A 20,129-nucleotide genomic window follows, 5' to 3' on the forward strand; every position below is an offset into this window, starting at 1 on the left:
CAAGCACTTTACATACTGAACCATCTCCCCAACTCCAAAATGATTTATTTATAATCATGATTTCTTTTTTTTTTTTTATGTTCAGCATTAATGCTTATAGTTTTTATGGGGTTGAGGGTAATAAATCCTGTGCATTTGGTTTCTGTTATCTTTTGCCGACCTATAGTGGATTGTTTCTGTCATTCTTATTTATAGTAATATAAAATTTGAATTCTACTTACTGGACATGCATCTCTGCACTTGAAAGTTAACGTATTAAAAGCATATTTTTTTTCTTCCTTGGTTTTCTTGTTCATGTGGATAACCCAGAGAATGCCTGAATCTAAGGTGCCACCCTCTGAGAATCATCGCCCAGAAATGTGCTCTAGCTGCAGTGTTCCTCTTCCCATTGGAGACAGCAGCTCCTCCTCTGGGAGTTGTGCCAACAGTCCACAAAGAATAGTTTCTCAACCTTCTTCTGTTGAGAACCAATTGGAGAACCAGAAAAATGATCAAAATAATTCAGATATTAATATTTCTGAAACAGAGACACCTAAATCACAAAATTGTCAGACTCTGCCTTCATCATCACTTCTGGTCCCCCAAGAGTCCTTGGCCTTTTCTGAGGTCAAAGAAGATTTACCTATCACGATGTCTTCAGCTTCACAGAATGGACAGGATGCCATCCTGTATCTCCAGACACAAGTGGCTGAAATGTCCCGAGTCATACGTGATCTGCAGTCCAGGAGTTGTTTCAGATTTCATCATTCTAGACCAAGTGAGAACTCGTCAGTTCCTTGGGATATCTCCACCTCTAAGGAGGACAGTTTATCCACAGTTGAAGAAGAGGGTGATTGCAAATCTCCATCAGCTGATGACAAAGGGCAGCCAACTGACCCCATGCAATCTAGTTTCACAGGTCTTTTGAAGAGAATGGAACAAAGAGGTGTTATAAAAAGGGTGACTTTACAGTCTGAAGCTGAAACATGTGAGGGGAAGCCTGATTGGATGACCTCTAAAAAACGTTTGGTTCCTCCATTGCATCCACTTTTGAGAATTGCCACCACTGAAGTTTTTAAAGACCCCGCTGATTGCCATCCTTCTTCCTTCATGGGACACAGGGTATATCCTGTGGCCAAGGACACATCTCCTTTCCAGCCAAATCCACCAGCTGAGGGACCCATTATAGATGTATTAGAACATAGCAAAAGAGGAAACACGACATCTCCTTTAGACTCTACCTCAAAAGAAATGGAGGTCATGGGTTGTAGGTTCTACCATGCTGCTTCCATTGCAGCCCGAGCTGCCAGCTATATGGCCTATATGACTCAGTATCAGCGTAAACTCTGGGAAGACATGGAAGATCTGGTTCATGATCCGGAGTTTGATCGTGGAAAAGCAAGGTGTATAATATCTGATGGCATGGATGCAGGACTTTGGCAGCTTTGTACCACCAGGGACATAATGGACTCTGTGGTCAGAGTTATGGCTATGGCAGTAGACTATAGAAGACAGGCCTGGCTTCGACTCACATCTCTGACTAAGAAAACCCAGGAGAAGATCTTACACTTACCCTTTGATGGTACATCTCTTTTTGGACAAGATGTGAATGCTATTGTTGCAGAAGACAATAGTATTAAAGAAAATGAATATAAAGATCACAATAAATATTATACTCAGCATCGATACTTTTATAGTCATGATCAGAAAGCACATTATCACAACAGAGGGTACTCCAAAGGGGATTGGTACAAACCCCGGAATCACCCTTACAGATACAGAAAAAAGGGAGAGTCTCCAGAGCGACATGGGTATAAAAATTGATACTGTGGATGTTTATCAGATTAGCCTTCCACGATCCTATTTTACCTGTTCTTCCCCAGGTTGGGGGTCATTTCAAAAAATTGAGTGCATGTCTGGAATAATCACAGCTGATGTTGGAGTTCTAGACTTTTGGAATGAAGTATATAATAAAAAGACTTAAGCTTTATTGGCCAAATGGAGACTTTGCTCTAAGGAGTATTGGACAGAGGTTTACCCATTATTTTTGTTCTAAAATAAGTCCAGAGAAGGGTACTCAGGAATCTGAATCTTCTGGAGTTAAAATACGTAGATTCTTGCCTCAGGAAAATCTTGTTGGTAACTGAGGACTAGCAGATTTTGGATCTGGAAACAATTTGCTACTAGATCAGTATTCACTAAAACTGAAGTGTAAATCCTTCATTTTTAGGTCATCAATGCTTCTGGAACTTCAGCTCGATGGGTCATCAAAAAGTGGTAGATCTGTTACAGTCCCTATGTTAAGATGATCAGCTCACCATAGTTTGTACTGTTATCAAGCTCTGTGAGACTTGAGAATTAACCATGAAGCTGTATGTCTGCTGGAATTCATTAAAATTGTTGCCAAATCCAGTTTACTTCTAACTGGAATGATTAAATGTCACAGGTCAACTTTTTGGACTCAAAATGGAAAAACTATATTCCTATCTGTAACATCACTGTAGAAAAGTTAAACTATCTTCATCCTGACTATGATGGCTACCACACCATCACTACTCATAACACTGCGTGTGAGATAGCTTTTGTTGCCATCAATCCTAGTAGTCTTTGACTTAACCAAGCTCTCGTGTCAACTACCCATGAGACTCAGGCATAAAAGTCTCTCTATTGTAGGCCTTTCAGTAAGATGGCCTTCTTAAGCCTGTCTTCTAAGCACTTGATTCTTTTGAGCTTGATAGTGCATTACATTCTCAGTACAATAGACAAATGTATCATCATGGCCCTGGAAATACAGAATATTATCCTATCATCCAGGCATGCAAATCTGAACTCTAAGAGCAAGAATTCCAAACATGCCTGACAATCTGGTCTCTCTTGACGTAAAGAGGGATGCAATTAGTCTAGACTTCATTGAGAAATCCTTGAGATGTAAAGTGTGACTGGGTGTTTTCAAGATAAACAGCTGTTTGTGGATATCTAGATAATTTACTGAATTCTTGAAAGGCTGTAATCAAGACTTCAATGACATGGTCTTGGTTAACTAGGTTAATTTGTTGTGAAATCCAACTGGACTAATTCTTGAGAGGTGATTTACATTTTGCTCCCAATACTAACTCTGCACTTTCTGGAGCTGGCAGCAGATACCTCAGTTATGTTCGTGTTCCACAGTATCATCTCTTTAATCTCAAGGCAATGGCTGTATAATATACCAGCACTTATGTCTTTGTCTTTACCGCATGACTTTTAAAGTAGAAAAAGTGTCAAGTTTGAGGAGGTCTGAACACTTCACCTAATGTAACTTGGCAGCCAAAAAATAATTTTTTCACAAATGTAATTATGTAACTTCTTGGTTACTTAAACATCTGCTTTTTCTTAATTTTTAATCTGCTTGATCAAAATGTTTTAGGTATACTATTATATAGCACTGTCTTAAGGGTTTATGTGACTTTTGCTTCTTACCATGATTCTTGCATCATAGTGGTTGAAATTTTCTGTGATGCTTACCTTTTTGTAATTCATTAGGCAACTTGTTCCTTCTCTCATACCCATAGTCAGCATTCTGCTTAATCTGCATTTCTTCCTCTTGTTTTTGAGACAGGGTCTCACTACATAGACCTAGCTGACTTGGAACTTGATATGTAGACCAGGCTGGCTTTGGACCCATTGAGATCTGCTTGCCTTTGCCTCTGGAGTGCTGGAAATAAAGGCATGTGCCACCAGGCCCAGCTGCCGCTTCTCATTTGTGCCATATAGATTGAAGGCATGGATTTTCCAACTTGGAAGAAGTTACTTTGTCAGATAATTTTAGGGTACTGTATTGGTCCTATTTGTTTTCTTTGTAGATGAAACCTGAAATTATCAAGATCATTTAGCAGATTTAAACAAATTGTACGTAGGGTTAATAGTTACCTTATTTTTCTGTTAACAAAATTTTACTTTGACTTCCTTGGGTTCATACCAGGGCTCTCTCTAAAGTGTATCTCAAATGAACTGCAGAAAAACAAGACTTTTGGAGGTTATAATGAATGCTATACAAAGAGGTAGCCCATACCAGTAGTATTGTAGTTTTCTTCTGAGAAAGGAGTAGGCACCCAGACTTCACTGGGGAAAGGGTGCACGTGGCTTTGTGCAGTATTTCTGATTAGTTTCAGGCTATTTAAGATTGTTTCTTCCGTCTTGCCCCAAATTAGATGCTACATATCACATATGATTTGTGAGATACTCCTGTTGTTCAAAAATGAAGCAAAAGTAAATAATGCTTGAAGATGTGTTCTTTGGAACTGTTTTGGCACTCCCACTTAATTTATTTGTACCCATCCCTGTTAAATTACAGTAGACAGCAACAAAAAAAGCACATGAAATTTAGCACTTTAATAATTTTTGCATTATTATACACTCTTAAGTATTTTTAGGATAGCCCTACTTCTATCTTAGATGTATATGGTATTCATTAATGAAGTAAAAGTAACATTGCTTGATCATTAATTGATAAGTCCAGGGAACTCCAAAGAATTCAATTTTCCTGAAAGTGAAAAGTGTCAGGAAATTACCAAATTGGTGACCAAACAGACATCCTAATAGAAATATTTGGCAGTCAAGTTATTTGTGGACAGAGTATGGTAGGGTGGGAACACTCTTAGCTATAGCTACTTAACTCAGAAAGAACTATTCCAATAGCCTTCACCTGTTTTTTTTTTTTTTTTTTTTTTTAAACTCTGGCATACTTGAATGATGATGATGGTGGTGTTTTAAAAGTAAAAGTTGGTACTTGGTCTAGTGAGACAGCCCCAGTAGACAGTCCAGTAGAAAATAGCATTTAGATTTAACCACGTGAATATTTAGATAGTGTCTGCCATGTGCAGAGCCTGCAACAGAATTTCCCCATTAGGTTTACTTCTGAGTGAGAGTATCACTAGCTTTTTTTAGACACCTTAGAATACTTAAAAGTATAATGATTTGGTTTTCTTAAAAGGGATGTATTTAGTGATCCTTTCCTTCAAAATGCCATTTCTTGACTAGACATAAGATGTATTTAAAGACAATATGATTTTTTTTGTAGTTACTATGTATAGAGAAATACTATTTCCATTTATTGTTATATAAAGTGCCTTTTTCAATTTCACTCTTTATGTTTAAGACCTAGCCTTTGATGTGGTATTTATGTGAGTTCTGTACAGTGATTTGCTTAATTATCTTTATTATGTGTACAATTGCACTATTTAAATGTACTTCTGAATGCTAATTTGTTTTCTTTATAACATTGTTACTAATTTCAGAAGGTTATAGAATAAACCTCCCTCTTTATTTAAGTAATGTCACAGAAGTTCTTTTTAAAGTTTAGTGATTGGTTCTGTCTCTAGACATAAAAGTAGCCCTTTTCTTTGCATGTTCTAGATTTTTTGATTGAGTCATTTGTCTCACATCTAACCTTGTTCATAGCCATAGTAAAACAACTTATATTTGCTTAATGGATGTGTTTATTGGGATAGAAGAAGCAAGGACGTTTTAAACAGTAAAGTTGATGGCACTATATATTTATATATAGTAGTCTGTGGCAGCTTTCTTGTCAGTATTATCTTTTTGTTTTCCTTTTTAATCTGGCAGCTTCTTTATCAGTATATTGCATTTATTTACTTAACCTTCAAAATGCATTTTGAAGGCAGCATATATTCTTTCAGGCTGCTTTACTGCATTATACCTAAGTGACCTGATTGATAATGTCCTTAAGGGCCTGATACATCCAGGATATATACCTCTCAGGTATTGTAAGCAAGGAGGTTGAAAAGACAAAGTCCAGAATTCCCTATCGCTGTAGAATTGGATACTGATAAGGATGAACATAAAGGTTAGCAACACATTCATCATTCTTGAAGGTAGTTAACTGGGATTCTGCTGAAGGCTTGAAATATGGGTTAGATCTTTGTAGAAGTAGAGGATTGCAATAACAAAATAACTTTTTTTCTTCAATGTGGGGCATACTTTGCCCCAGTTTTGCACTGTCTAGTTAGCCCTGTTTTTGAAACTTACCCATATGGACTTAATGTTGGTGGCTAGACCAATAACTAATTGTCACTGTGGATACATCTTATGCATGTCATTCGGTTGGTCAGATTGATTCTGTATGGTTTTTAGTGGACATACAAACTAGTCAGTTCTTTTCACTTAAAATTTAAAGAAGGAACTTATCAGTAAGTGAATGTTGATTATTACTGTATTGAATGCAAATCTTCTTTTATATTTAACAAGTTTTATATACCATTAAAATCTATGGAGTTTCTCTTCCTGGATGGTTGATGAGAATGGTGTTTTATTAAATTCTTTTTCTCTTATTAGTGGAGTCCCATTTTTATACTCCTGTGTCATTATTTATTTGACTTTATTATGATGCACTTTTGTAATGCTTGAGGTCTTACTACTGGAGTTTGTGTTCACTTCCTGTAGGATGTAGACATGGTCACAGTTCAGTTGTGTCTTGAGAGGGTCTTTAGGTAGCTGCTTAAGCTGCCCCTAACAAGATTCTCCAGCCTTCACCTCCTAATGGCATGGACTTCAGGGGTATGGCACCATGCTGGGCTTTAGTCATGCCATCTTGGTGAGGATTTTTGATACTGATCTGTCTTTACCCAAAATCTCTTTCCAAAAGGAAGTCTGATTTTCCCTTAATCTCTTTGAGGTTGATATTTTTAATTGTACCATGTATACTTATTAGAAATGTATGTGTGTGGGGTGTGTGTGTGTGTGTGTGTGTGTGTGTGTGTGTTTGGTGAATATGTGTGTATATAGCACTTGGAGGCCAGAGGTTGGTGGCAGGTGACTTACTTATTTAGTTTTCATGCTTTTTTTTTTTTTTTTTTTTTTTTTTTTTTTTTTTCTTGGCTGGCCCATGACATCCAGGATTCTCCACCCTACCCCCTCCCCATACTGGATCATAGGTGCATGCCACTATGCTCAGCATTTTACATGGGTACTTGGTTCCTCATTCTTACGTGGCAAGCACTTTATCAATTGAGCCATTTTCCCACCTCTTCCTTGCTTGCTTGCTCTAGTTTTCCTCCCCATCACTCCCATCAACTCCCTTCCCTCTCTCTTTTTCCTTGCCAGCTATCCCCCAACCCTATTTCATGTTCTTAAGTGCTGGAATTACAAAGTGTGAGCCCTTTGTCCGATTAGCCAAGAATTTTATGTTAATTTGTATATTTAAATGCCATTTAATTTGTATGTTTAATAGTTATAAGCATTTGTGATAAGAATGTATTTATTTTTTTCTAAAATCCTTAAAAAAAAATACAGGGTCTGAAATTTTAGCTCATTAGGAACAGTTCTTGTCTAATGTGCAGGATGCCCTGGGCTCATACCCCAGTACTGCATAAACCAGTAATGGTATGTCTTTAAACCCAGCACTTAGGATGTAGGGGCAGGAGCATCAGAAGTTCAAGGTCATCCCTAGGTGTATATTGAGTTGACGGCCCTCATGGACTGCATGAGACCTTGTCTCAAAAAAGAAAGAAAAAATATCCCATAGCTAGTCCAGTCTCAGAAGTGCTTCTTGACTATTGAACTTTCATTGATTTTTTTAAAAAAAAGTCTCTAATGGCATTTTCTTAGTTCAACTGTATTTATATATATATATATATATATATATATATATATATATATATATATATATTTGTTGCTGCTCTTGGTTTTATCTTTTGATCAGTGTCTCAATAGTCTGGGTTGGCTCTGACTTGAAGACAATTTCACCTCACTTTCCCATGTCCTGGGAGTACAGGAGTGAGAGAGACATTGTTTATTCTTCACAGATGCATTCTGTATATATTGTTAATGTTTATTATCATAAAATTAATTTATAGTATAGCTCTGATATGTTAACTGGCCTTTTTTTTTTTAAGGGCTTTAGTAGTTTTATTGAGGGAACTATTGTGGATGGTTGGATTTTTTGAGGTCAGAGTTCTCAGGTTTCTCTTGGAACTTTGAAGACCTTAGATTTTGTTTTTGAGTATTAAAGTGTGTTTAGTATTTCTTAACTCTTCTCTCTGGTGTAAGTGAAAATAAATGTATATTTGGTGATAACTTTAAAAAATTCAACTTTGACTGTAAATGACTCGAGTATTGGTATTAGAAGTTCTGTTAGTCTTGTACAAGGCTAGGTTTTCATGTGCTCCTTTTCCCATGAACTGTATGCCCTGCCTTTTGTTTTTTTGCCTTATCTGTAAGAGTGACTGATATCACAGAGTTCATTTTGAACGAACACAGTTTGGGCTCTCCCTCTTGTGACTGTGATGGCTGGTTCACACTTCTTGGTTTATATAATTGCAGTGTGTGTGTTAGGTAACTTACTGTGCTTGTGGACCCTTTATATCTCTTTCAGTTAGTTAGGCAGCACTGACCTGAATGATGATGGAATGAAATTACCCCGTCTTAAGACACAGGGTGTGTTATTGTTGTTGTTACTTGATGTGTGTGCGGGGTGTTTTCATATAGGGTCTCATTGTATAGCCCAGGGTGGCTTAGGACTTGCGGTCCTCCTGCCTCAAGTGGTAGGATCACAAGTCTTGTTTGAAAAACATTTCATTGCTAGCTAGGTATGGTGGCCCATACCTTTAATTCTCAGCATTATGGAGGCATAGGCAGGCAGAACCCTATCAGTTCTAGGCCAGCCTGGTTTATATGGCCAGTTCCAGGCCAACCAAGGCAACATAGAGAAACCCTGTATCAAGAAAAAATAAAATCAACAATAACAAAACCTTGTTTCTTTGTGGCAGTTTTCCTGTTTGGAATGCAGCCCATTCAGTATTAAGTAAGGTATATTTAACATGTAAATAGCCTCATTCAGATTCTTAGCACAGAATTGTGTGTGTTTATATTTCTTTAATGATCTGTAATAGCTCTGTGTATTGTGAATGGTTAGACCACCTTGATCTTGATTCTAAGATTTAATTGTCAACTTCCTGTTTGGGAAGAAAGGCAAGGACAGACTGTATCCTGTACGTACTTCCTTCATCTCTTTGTACACAAGTGTCATTATTAAATGACTTGTTCAAGTGGTGTGGCTCCACTTTGATGCAGAACTCCCTGAGGTCACCTGCTGCCATGTCTTTTATGGACAAATATTTTTCTGTTTATGGCTTTACACACATTCTTGTTAGTACTTGGTACTAATTTCTAGTTATTTCACTTCAGATGAGCAACAGTCTTCACTCCTCCATTGAGGTTCTGGACTAAGGTTATTCTTAATAGTGCTCACAGCTTCTGTTCCCAGAAGTGGTCTTATAGTCCACTTGCAGCACTGATTGTTTCAGTCATAATTCTTATTGCTTGTTTTTTTTGTACCATTTTTGTTTAATGAAACAAAGGTGAAATGGTGCAGAGAATTTGATTTTTAAAACACTAAAGGCTTTGACCTCAATGTTAGCGTATCACCTATTGTCTCAGCCTCAGTTTCCCTACTTTTTAAGGTACTGAGTGTGGTGGCATATGTCTTTACATGCCAGCACTGGGAGGCAGAGACAGGGTGGTCTACATAGTGAGTTCCAGGACAACCAGGGCTATATAGACCCTGACTCCAAATAATAAATAACTGGAAATATTTTGAAAAGCACTAAGCCCAGTGCAGATTTAATTTTCTAATTTTGGTGTTCCGCATTCTTAGATTTCCTATGAATGGGATGATATTTGGGTATAAATGAATGAACAGTTTTTTAAATTTTGTATACGTATACCATATATCTTGATCCTATTCACCCCCACTCCCTTCTACTTTCTTGGGCCTCCCTAAACAAATCTCTCTCCCAACTTAATGGCTCTTTTTTAAAAATCCCATTGCCTTCATTTAGTGCCGCCCATATGTCATCCACTGGTGCATAGGCAGCCTGTCAGTCACACCTCAGTATCCACTGTCTGCAGGCAAAGCCTGAGAAAGGTACAGGTATACTGAAGGCTGGTATTGGAGTAATGGGACTCCGTCTCAAAACAAAAGCCAAGAAAGAGCCAGGTGTTCTTTTGAATGCCAATACACTGTAGTAAGTACTTTATTCGCAGGAAACAGTGCCTGTGAAACGTTGGAGTGAAACAGGGCCACTAGAGAGGTCAGGAAAGCCTTTCCACCAACTGGCCCAGCTGAGCTTTGGAGGATGTTGGTGTAGTTGGTCTGCTGGAGAGGCAGGCATGCATTTAGGGGGAGGAAACTGAGACTGCCATGAGGTATGTCTGGCTTCAGAATTGTAAGCAGCCTGTAGTAGACAGAAATTAAGGAAATTAAACTGCAGAAAGGGTAAGTTATGCATGAAGTTGTGTTGGTTCCTGTGACTCAGAGTATATTGCTTGAGTGGCCATTACTTGAAGGCTATGGAAGTAGTCCAGAAACTATTTTATACTGTATCTGCCATGCACATCTAATAAAAATTTCTTTTTCTTTTCAAGATAGTGTTTCTCTGTGTAGCCTTGAAGCCTGTCCTGGAATTTGCTCTGTAGACTAGGCTGGCCTCAAACTCACAGAGATCCTCCTGTCTCTGCCTCCTGAGTGCAAAGGCATATGCCACCACTGCCCAACCATCTAAAATAATTTAAGCCCAGGAAAGACCTCAGCATTGCATTTCTTTCCGGTGTAGCTTAAACAGTGAGAACTTAGGTCTGGTGGAGAGCACTGTAGACACACAGACTATGGTATCCTTCCTGGCTGAAGCTGCATAGGGTCCTTTAGCCAGTACTTTCTTCAGAGCAGCTAAATGTGTTGACTTATGAACAGTTTCCGGGTAGAGTTGGAGAAAATAAACATTTGTAAGAATGTTGTAGTTGGCATCTGCAGGTGTTTTGTGCTCTTGGTAATTCCAGGAGCCCCCAAACACTTTTATCAACCTGTTTTTTTTTCTTCTCTTTTTCTTTTTCCTTTTTATTTTTCTGATACAAGATCTCATGTAGTCCAGGCTGGCTTTGAACACACTGTATAGCTGAGGATGACCTAAAATTTTGATCCTCCTGCCTCCACTTCTTGAGTGCTAGGGTAACAGACATGAGCAACCATGCTTGGTTTGTGCTGTGCTGAGGCTCAAACTTAGGGCTTGTTCAGTGGTAGGCAAGCGCCCTATAGTTCCATTCCAAGTCCTCTTTCTACACTCTAGCCCAGGCTAACCTCAGATCTGCAGTGGTCCTGCTTCAGCATCCTGAGTGTGGGAATCACGGGCATGAGTCGATGTGCCTAGTCCTGCTTCCTTTTCCTTCCCCATCTCTTCTACCTGGCTTCCTGCCTCCCATTCCTCCTTTTCCTCTGTCAGAGGCATCTCAGTGGCACTCAGGGTGCAAAAGTAACTCTCCTTTGTCACAATTTCACATAGTCAAAGATAGTTAGAAATCCTCTTAATTTCCAAAGTTGTATAAACTCCTGCGAGCATGCACATTGTGTTTCCTGTGCTATCGTTAGAAAAAAATATAGAAAGATATTAACAGTTTACTAAAAAGATATGACAGGTAGAATCTTCTGTAACAGATTTGGAGGTACCGGCTTTCTTGATGGAATAAAGTACAGAATGGGGTATGTCTGCATGTTTGTTTATGACTTTGTCTATATAAAGCAGATATTCTGTGCACTTTGTATTTGTGAAAAATAAACTGGAGTGGGAAGGAGATGGCTTTGTAAAAAAAGAGGGTTTCTTGGTTTCAAAATTATTGCTGGGGGTGATGAGTATATATTGTACTGCATTGTGTTTATCTCCTGTTTTATCTGTATTTGGATATAAAATTCTTGAGAAAACTTGCTGCCTTTCAAACTGTTTTTTTGGGGGGGTGGGGTGGGGGATGAAGCTTGAATCATAAATTGGGCAGAAGGGGCTTCTGGTACCCAGAACTTTGGGATTACAAATTGCAAACCAATCTCGGAGCTTTAGAATGGTGGTGACAAAGGCTTTAAATTTCGTAATGCGTTTGTTTCAGGAATTCTTCCCAACTAAGAGTGCTGATCAGATGGTTAATGTATAATGCTTTTGCAGTTAGTCTCTCCTTTCAGCTTTGTGAAATCAGGGCCCCTTATATAGAAGGTGATGAAACTAAGGAAACCTGGCCTTGGGTCATTTTCTGTGTATTTTACTATTCAACCTCTTGTAGCCAGCACATTTTTATTTCATTTTTAGTGGCTTTGACCAAAGCCAGAAAGTGCCTTTGGTGAGTCAGATCGGAAGATGGCTGTTAAGAACACTTCTTGAGGCGATGCTTTTACAGGGTGCTTTTCTCTTATGTTCTATTACCCCAAGAAGTAGGTAGTTATTCCATTTTACAGAATTAAATAATTACAGAATTACCTTAACTGAAACATGGCTGTAGTTTGTTCATGTTTCAGTTAAATTAATTCTGTAGGATGTACAAGATTTAATACTGCTATTAAAATCTTTTTAGAGATGAGCAATGATTTAAGAATTTAAGTCTTTATTATTTAAAAAGCCACTTTTATTCACAAAGTCCCATGGTTTCCAATATTGTTTCTAGGACTTGTCAAAGCAGACTCACTTCTTTAACCTTATAGTTTTATTGCATTAATGTTGGCAAATATTTCTGAACAACTGATTTAGCTAGTGACAGCAAATGGGCTCATCTTTTGGTGAAAGTAGTATGAGAAGTGAATTGAGAGAATTTCTGGACTGGGTGTGATGGTGTACACCCTCCACCCCTCAAAAGCCAATGAAGGTAACTCACATCTGTAATCCTAGTATTTGGGAAGCTGAGGCAGGAGGATTGTCTGGCGTAAATTTGAGGCCATCCTGGACCACACAAAATGAGACTGCCTCCCAAATAGAGGGATGGGATGTTGAAAAAAATTCTAGTAATGTTTTAGATGTAACCACGCTGGCCTCAACTCTGCTCCCACCTCCCCACTGCTGAGAGAGGTTACCAGCACATCGCTATCATACCTGACAAAGTTCTTAATAAAACATAATCATGCCTGTAATCCCAGCCTTCAAGAGGCCAGGCATGGTGATTGCCATGACTACTTTGAGAGTAGTCTGGGCTATGCTGCAAGACCTTGTATCAAAAAGGAAAAACAAAACAGGGCTTAGATGTATTGTTCTCGCTACTCAGTGTTAATGACAGCACTTAATTACTAGGGGAGAGTTGGCAAGCTTATGGCATTTAGCTTGCTAAACCATATTCGTTTCAGAATTGAGAATACAGTGTTCTGAGAAGCAGGCATTTGTAAATTAGTTTTAAAGGAAAGTTCACCTGTTAGTATTATGTAGGCATTCATTGTTGATTAGCCTGGTAGAAACTTAACTATTAATAAGAATTTCCTTGGGGATGTAATCAGCTTCCTTTAACACATTTGTGAAGTGATCTACCTTTATAATTGAACAAGCTTTTATAACTGGGCAAACTTTCTGTTGCAGACAGAGGAAGGTAGGCTCTAACTTAGATAAGTAAATATTTAAAATTTTTAGCTTCTACTTTGGTTATGTGTACTTTTAGTATTTAAAATACAAAGGTAGTGCATGTGCTTTGGATGTTTTCAAAAAGCACTTGTGAGCTGTGCATAGTTTCAGGGTTGCTCTCCCTCCACTTGGTAGGCTTAAAGAGGTGTGTCACTGGAGTCCGAGAGCTGGAGACTTAATGTGGGAACATAGGGGAAAACAAGCATATTAATATTAGAAAGGCACATATATAAGTAAACAAAAATAACACTAACTGGTTTTAACCAAATAGCCTTTTGCTTTAAAATGGCAATGGTACCTGGTCTCAAAGCTGTGAAAATATCTTCCTAACAGTAGCCACTAAACCTGTTTGTCAGTAGTCACTTATCTTAATTCTTAGTTTTTGAGACGCCTACTATATTGTCCCTGAATGGTCTTAAGCAAACTTCTCACCACTTCTCAAATAGCTCAGACTACAGGCATGTTCACCACTACACCTAGACTCAATTAATATGCTTCTGTTGAGCTTGGGGAAATTATAATCCAATCATTTTATCTCTAGGTATTTCCAGGCAACAAAAGATTAAAAGCTCTAACACATTCTGTCTTCATCTACTCTTGGTCATCAATAGGTTTAACAATTTTATTGCATGTCTTCATTGTAGGAAAATTAAAAAATAGTTCTGAAAGAAAGAGACCCTTCAGAAAAACATGATAACTACAAACATTTTGATTTATACTTTTCCAGATTTGCTGTATGGTATTATTGTCACACATATGTATATATGATAGAAAAGAAAGATATTGAGATGTAGCTTTAGCATCACTCTATTGATTAGTAGGATTTTGTGTCAGTTACTTGGTTTGCCTATTTAATAATTGTACCTTATTGCATAGTTTGCATAGCAGGTCACAATTACTAGGAATGTTGCAGGTTCTGATACTTTCCAGGAAATCCTTGTGTATTACATTTGATAAATCTTTTGGTGAAAATTCTGTCAGAATGATAGAATTCTCATTGGAAGTAATTATCAGTGAATCTTTTGGCATCAGAGTTAGAATTTAATTTCTGGTGAGATGGTTATTAATCTGTAACAAAAAGAAAAGGATACCATAGTTAGTTTGTTACAAGGTTAAAATTGTTCATCTAGATATCATAAAAGAGTTCTCCTTCTTTCCTTCCCCAGGTTATACCATTTGTAGATTTGCAGAGCTGTATTGAAGGATAAACTTTTTGTTGTTTTTTTTGGTGCTAGAGAATGAACTCAGACACCTGTGCATGCCAACCAATCACACTGTGCTATGGGGTTGTAATGTAGCCTGATCTGGCCCCAGAATCACTGTGTAGCTATAACTGGCTTTGGATTCTAGGTCTTCCTGCCTCTGTCTCTGAAGTGCTGGTATTATACATGTTCTTTACATTAAAAGTTATCTTGGCATCTGTCTGTCTCTGCTTGAAGTTCATGGGCGTGAATAGTCAGGTTTAACTAGTATCTGGAATGTGATTGACATTTCTAGGATACTTTGTACATGTTTAATCTCAAGTTTAAAAGAAAAACATTAAGGAGTTAGCCAGGTATGGTGGTTCAGACCTGAAATCCCAGCATTTGGCAAGTGGAGGCAGAAGAATCAGGAATTTCGGGCCATCTTTGACTACATAGCAAGTTTGAGGACAATCTAGCCTTTAGGAGACCCTCTTAGGAGCAACAAAATGTAAAGAAGTCTAAGAATTTTATGCTGGCTAAATGTTTCTGCCTCTGAACCTCCTGGCTTTGTATTGACTTTTGCTAATTCTGTGCAGTTCTGGAATGGAAGAAGACGAGAGTGGTCAAAAATACAGGTAAGCCAGGAGTGGTAGCACATGCCTGCAGCCTCAGTTTGTTTCTCAGGAGGCCAAGGCAGGAAAGATGGAACATTTGAGACCAGCTTAGGCAACATAGTGAGACTGTGTCTCAAACATGGAGTAAGGAGAGAGGGCCTGGATGTTGCTTAGGTGGTTAGAGCACTTGCCAAACACTCAAGGCCCTAGGTTTACTCCCTCAGTCCTAGGGGAGGTATATTGTTGCTTATCTACCTCCTTATGTGCAAATAAAGGTTTCCTGTATTACCCCTACCACAAAACCTTATCATTTGTTGTCCATTTGGACTCGTTAGTTGTACTATGTATCATATGCAGAGGTTAGTCCAGGGTGACCTTGGTGAGTACTGCAAGATGTGCAGTCCTAGAGATACTATAGCTGCTAATATTCCAAACAAAACTTAAAACCTATCATTCTTATGTGGATTCAGTTTAGTGTGACCGTGGTAAGTTACACACCTGAAAACCTGATCTTAGAAAAGATCTAAGAATATAAATAAGCAAAAGCCAATGGCAAATCCAGCCTGAGTGTATAGGAGGTTCTAGATTAATTCTGTGACTTCATAATAAATCACAACAGCATTTTGGCATTAGTGAGTCCTGAGAATTGTGGACCCCTTTATCTTAGTTTTATAGGAAACATGTAAAAACTTCTTTCTGTCCTGAAATTTGTTCACTTGAAGTTAGACTCCTACGTTAACTGCTTTCTCATTGTTGTAATATAGTTGACAAATCCTCTTCAGGAAGGAAATGGTTATCTGGCTTACAGTTTGAGTGCATAGTCCATTATGGCAGGAGCATGAGACAACTGCCATTGCATCCTCCAATAGGAACACCCTTGTAGACATTCTCAGAGGTGTGCTTCCATTGTGATTCCAACTCATTCAAGTTTACAGTGAAGATTAAACCACCACAGTTACTAACAAGGTGATGGGAAATTTTCTTTCCCTGGAGTCTGATAATCTAAAATTTGTATCTAGGTTCTTTGATTCCTTGAATTACCTGCTATGTTGCTGTGTAGCGTGGGTGTTTACTGTGATCTTTGGACAGTTTTTCAGGGCCAGTGTGTTCTCCTGTAACCACTGAACACTTTAAACCAGTGAGGTCTAGCGGCCGTTCCTCACTTTGTACGTCTAGCAGTGGAATTTGTCATTCTTGAGAGAGTGGTAACATCACTCATGTCTGGCTCTAATTAGCAGCTTGCCGTTTTCTGTTTTGTGGTCTGGTTGGGCAAGTGCTTTACCATTGTGCCATGCCTTTAGCCTTAGCTAGCTCTTCTGACCCTCAAACAGAAGATTTGTGATAAATAATAGTATAATAGCACCATTGTAACTATTAAACCTGCCTCATATTACTTATCTTCCCTCAGTTAAAGAGAAAATACTTAAAATATTTTCTGATTTTATGTTCTGACTTCAAATTGGCAAAAGTTTCAAAGCTTGCTTCATTTACTAAACTTTTCCCGCAGTTTCCAGCAGTGTCTCTTACTTACTCTCAAGATTGGTAGTCAGAGTTCCTTTTGTTTATTTTTAAGAAGAAAATAAGACCCAGTGAGTGGCCAGCAAACAAGATAAGAAAGTAGGAGGGAGTAATCGAGAGGAAAAAGGGGTCAGAAGGAGTGTGGAGGGGAAGGAGGACATGATGGGGGTGAAAAATCAGGGGGGGGGTGATTGACCAAGTATGTTCTGTACCTGTATGAAATTGTTAGGAAAACAAGCAAAAAGGTGGGAAGCAATTGAGGAGACATCTGAAGTCAACGTCTGACCTCTGTGTTAGCACATTTCTTCTTTCTCTCTCTCCCTCCCCTTTTCTTTCTTACCTCCCTCTTTCTCTCTCTCTCTCCCCACCTTCTGCCTCTGGAAATTGAACTGAGGGCCTTGTACATGCTAGGTAAGCACTCTACCACTGAGCTAAATCCCTAGCCCCTTTGTTTTTAATTTCTGTGTACCTCTATATTTAAAGGAAGATCTTGTATACAACATATAATTGGATCTTGCTTTCAATTTTTAAAAAATTTACATATTTTGTGTGCATGTGTGTGTGTGAGTGTGTTCATGCTTTGGCATATGTGGAGGTTAGAGGACAACTTGTGTGAGCTAGTTATCTACTTCTACCACGTGGGCTCTGGGTAAATTTGGTTGCTCAAGCTTGGTACTAAGAGCACCACTCACTGAGAAATCCCACTGGCCTTCAAAAAATCTTTTTAAGGATTAGACAGTGTATCTTTTAATTGGTATATTTAGACTATTGCCATGTAGAGAGATTAACATACTTGGGTTAATTCCATATTTACTATATTTTCTTACTGTTTATTTGTTGCTTTTCTTTTTTCTTCCTTTTGTTTATTGCCTATTTATGTTTTCTCCTTTTTCCCATTTGTAGTTTTGAGTTGCTTATTTATGTGCATGTATGTGTTTTGTTTTTATTTTATGTATATAGATGTTTTGTCTGCATGTGTGTTTGTACACCACTAGCATTTCTCATGCCCTTGGAGGTCAGAAGAGGGCATCAGATCCCCTGGAACTGGAGTTACAGACAGTTGTGAGCCACTATGTGGTTATAGTGAATCAAACCTATATTCTCTAGAAAGCAGCCAGTGCTCTTAACCACTGGTCACTGTCTCCAGCCCCTTACATGAGTGTTTTATTTGATTCTATTTTTCTCTTCTAATAGCATATCAATTACAAAATATCACAATAAAGTACAATATATACTCAGGAGACAAAGACCAACCCACCTTCCCTTCCCTCCCCATCTGTTTCCCTCCTGTACAAACACACAGACACACACACACACACACACACACACACACACACACACACACACACACACACACACACACACACACATACACACACACACACACACACACGGAATATTTTTAGAACTATAACAGAAGTAAATGGTTCTTGACAATAACTGTTTGGTAAGTGAATGTTTGCTGTCTAAGTGCTAATTTTGTATTAAGTGGAATGAAAATTGTTTTATTTTGTTTGTACTATAGGGGAATTTTAAACACAAAGACTATATAGACCATCAGAAGGACAAAGTTGCTTTAACATTGGCTCGCCTCGCCCGTCATGTTGAAGTGGAAAAACAACAAAAAGAAGAGAAGAATAGAGCATTCAGGGTATGTGTCTAATTTAGTTGGGATTTGCTAGTTTATAGAATTATTTATAATAAAGAGGTAAAGATATTTCCAAGAAAGAAAAATAATAAATAGAATTTTTGAAGAATTCTAGTATTGAAATACTAGTATTGAAAATGTCTTCTAATTATTTTGGTGTTTGTGAGTTGAGTTTTATAATTTATATGTGTGCATGTGCATTCCTGTGGAGAACAGAGGTCAGCCTTGGGTGTTATTCCTTAGGAACCATCTACCTTGTGTTTTGAGACAAGTCTGTCATTGGCCTCCTGGAACTCGTGGATTAGGTGAGGCTGGCTGGGCAGTGTGCCCCAGTGATTTGCCTACCCACCCTTCCAGCTCTGTGGTTATAAGCACATGCCCTTATGCCTGGCTTTTCTGTGGGTTCTGGGGAGTGAACTCAGGTCCTCATGCTCTTGTGGCACAGTACTCACTGAGTCATCCCTCTAGCCCCTGATAATGTTATTACTAAGGAAGATTTTATTGCAGTGATTATGTAGTAAGAAACTGGTGGCTTGTGAAGTTGAGATATATGCTTTGTGTATTGAAAAATCACTTTACTACATTAGGGCTTTAGAAGTTCTATATGAAACATACTTTTAAATTTTTGTATTAAAGCCAGTATTTCTATGTTTACTTGACTTAGAAAATTTAAATATGTATGTGTCAGCATTCTTGAGACTTCTTTATAGCTGTCCTTTGGAACAATATTTTATAAATTGTCTTTATAATGAAGTCTTGGTCAATATTTTTCTCTTCACTTACCCTTATCTTAGGGCTTCTATTACTGTGATGAAACACCATGACCAAAGCAAGTTGGAGAGGAAAGGGTTTATTTGGTTTACACAGGTATCTGGAAGCAGGAGCTGATGCAGAGGGCATGGAGGGTTGCTACTTACTAGCTTGCTCAGCCTGCTTTCTTATAGAACCTGGAACTACCAGTCCAGGAATGGCAATAGCCACAATGGGCTATACCCTCTTCTATCAATCATTAATTAAGAAAATGCCCTACAGGTTTGCTCATAGATATGAAACTATCCTGTATACCCTTTCTTAGGAAAGTCTTATTATATGGCTAAATAGGTCATTCATTCTCTAGATCCTGAAAAATCCTGAATTACTAACTGGTTAATTATCATACCTAGTAAATATGAGTGCTATGTAATAGTTGTTACATTATATTGTTTAGGGAGTAAGAAGAAGAAAGTTAGTACATGTTGGTACAGATGCAGTTTTATCAAAAGATTTTGATAAATTGATCACATCTATATACATATGAAATGTGGATAGGAAAAGCTAAATATATACATGTATTTTCGGGAGTACTTGTTTGTGGATTTTTGTAAATAAAGCTTTTTTTGGGTAAATAAAGCTTTATTGGATACTGCCATACTTGTTGACATACTGTCTATGGCTACTCTGATGCTACAGCAGCAGGGGTGAGAGGTAGAAGTGGAGACAACACAGTGGGCTAAGCCTAGTTGGGTATTTAGCCCTTTTGAAAATGTACACCAACTCTCAGTGTAGATGGTAACAGATGCTTTGTACTGCCATTTAGGAAATGCTACTGAGTATCTGATATTAATATTATTCATTGAGACGTATTTACTAAGCTCTTTTGTATAGAAAACTATAAAAATTCAAAAATGTCTCAAATTTTAAAGATGAAAACAATTCTTTACATTTCCATTACAGTATTGCCTTAATAATATTTAGCTTTGTTTTTAGCCTTTTTGAAATCAGGTATAGTTTA

At 38.0% G+C, this 20,129-nt stretch overlaps 1 protein-coding gene across 4 annotated transcripts in view; it reads left to right on the top strand.

Moving 5' to 3' along the window:
* Znf451 (zinc finger protein 451) overlaps positions 1 to 20,129 on the top strand; it is a 61,174-nt gene that overhangs the window by 11,682 nt on the left and 29,363 nt on the right. For 3 of the 4 annotated variants that reach the window (XM_035453501.1, XM_027386927.2, XM_027386926.2), the window contains exon 4: positions 18,236 to 18,361. In XM_035453501.1, the coding sequence (XP_035309392.1) occupies positions 18,236 to 18,361 (126 nt within the window). Of the gene's footprint in view, positions 1 to 309; positions 6,309 to 18,235; positions 18,362 to 20,129 lie in introns of those variants that run through there. The other variant, XM_027386928.2, reaches the window with a different exon arrangement.

The sequence above is a fragment of the Cricetulus griseus genome, assembly GCF_003668045.3.
Source record: "Cricetulus griseus strain 17A/GY chromosome 1 unlocalized genomic scaffold, alternate assembly CriGri-PICRH-1.0 chr1_1, whole genome shotgun sequence".
In the NCBI taxonomy this organism is placed as follows: Eukaryota; Metazoa; Chordata; class Mammalia; order Rodentia; family Cricetidae; genus Cricetulus; species Cricetulus griseus.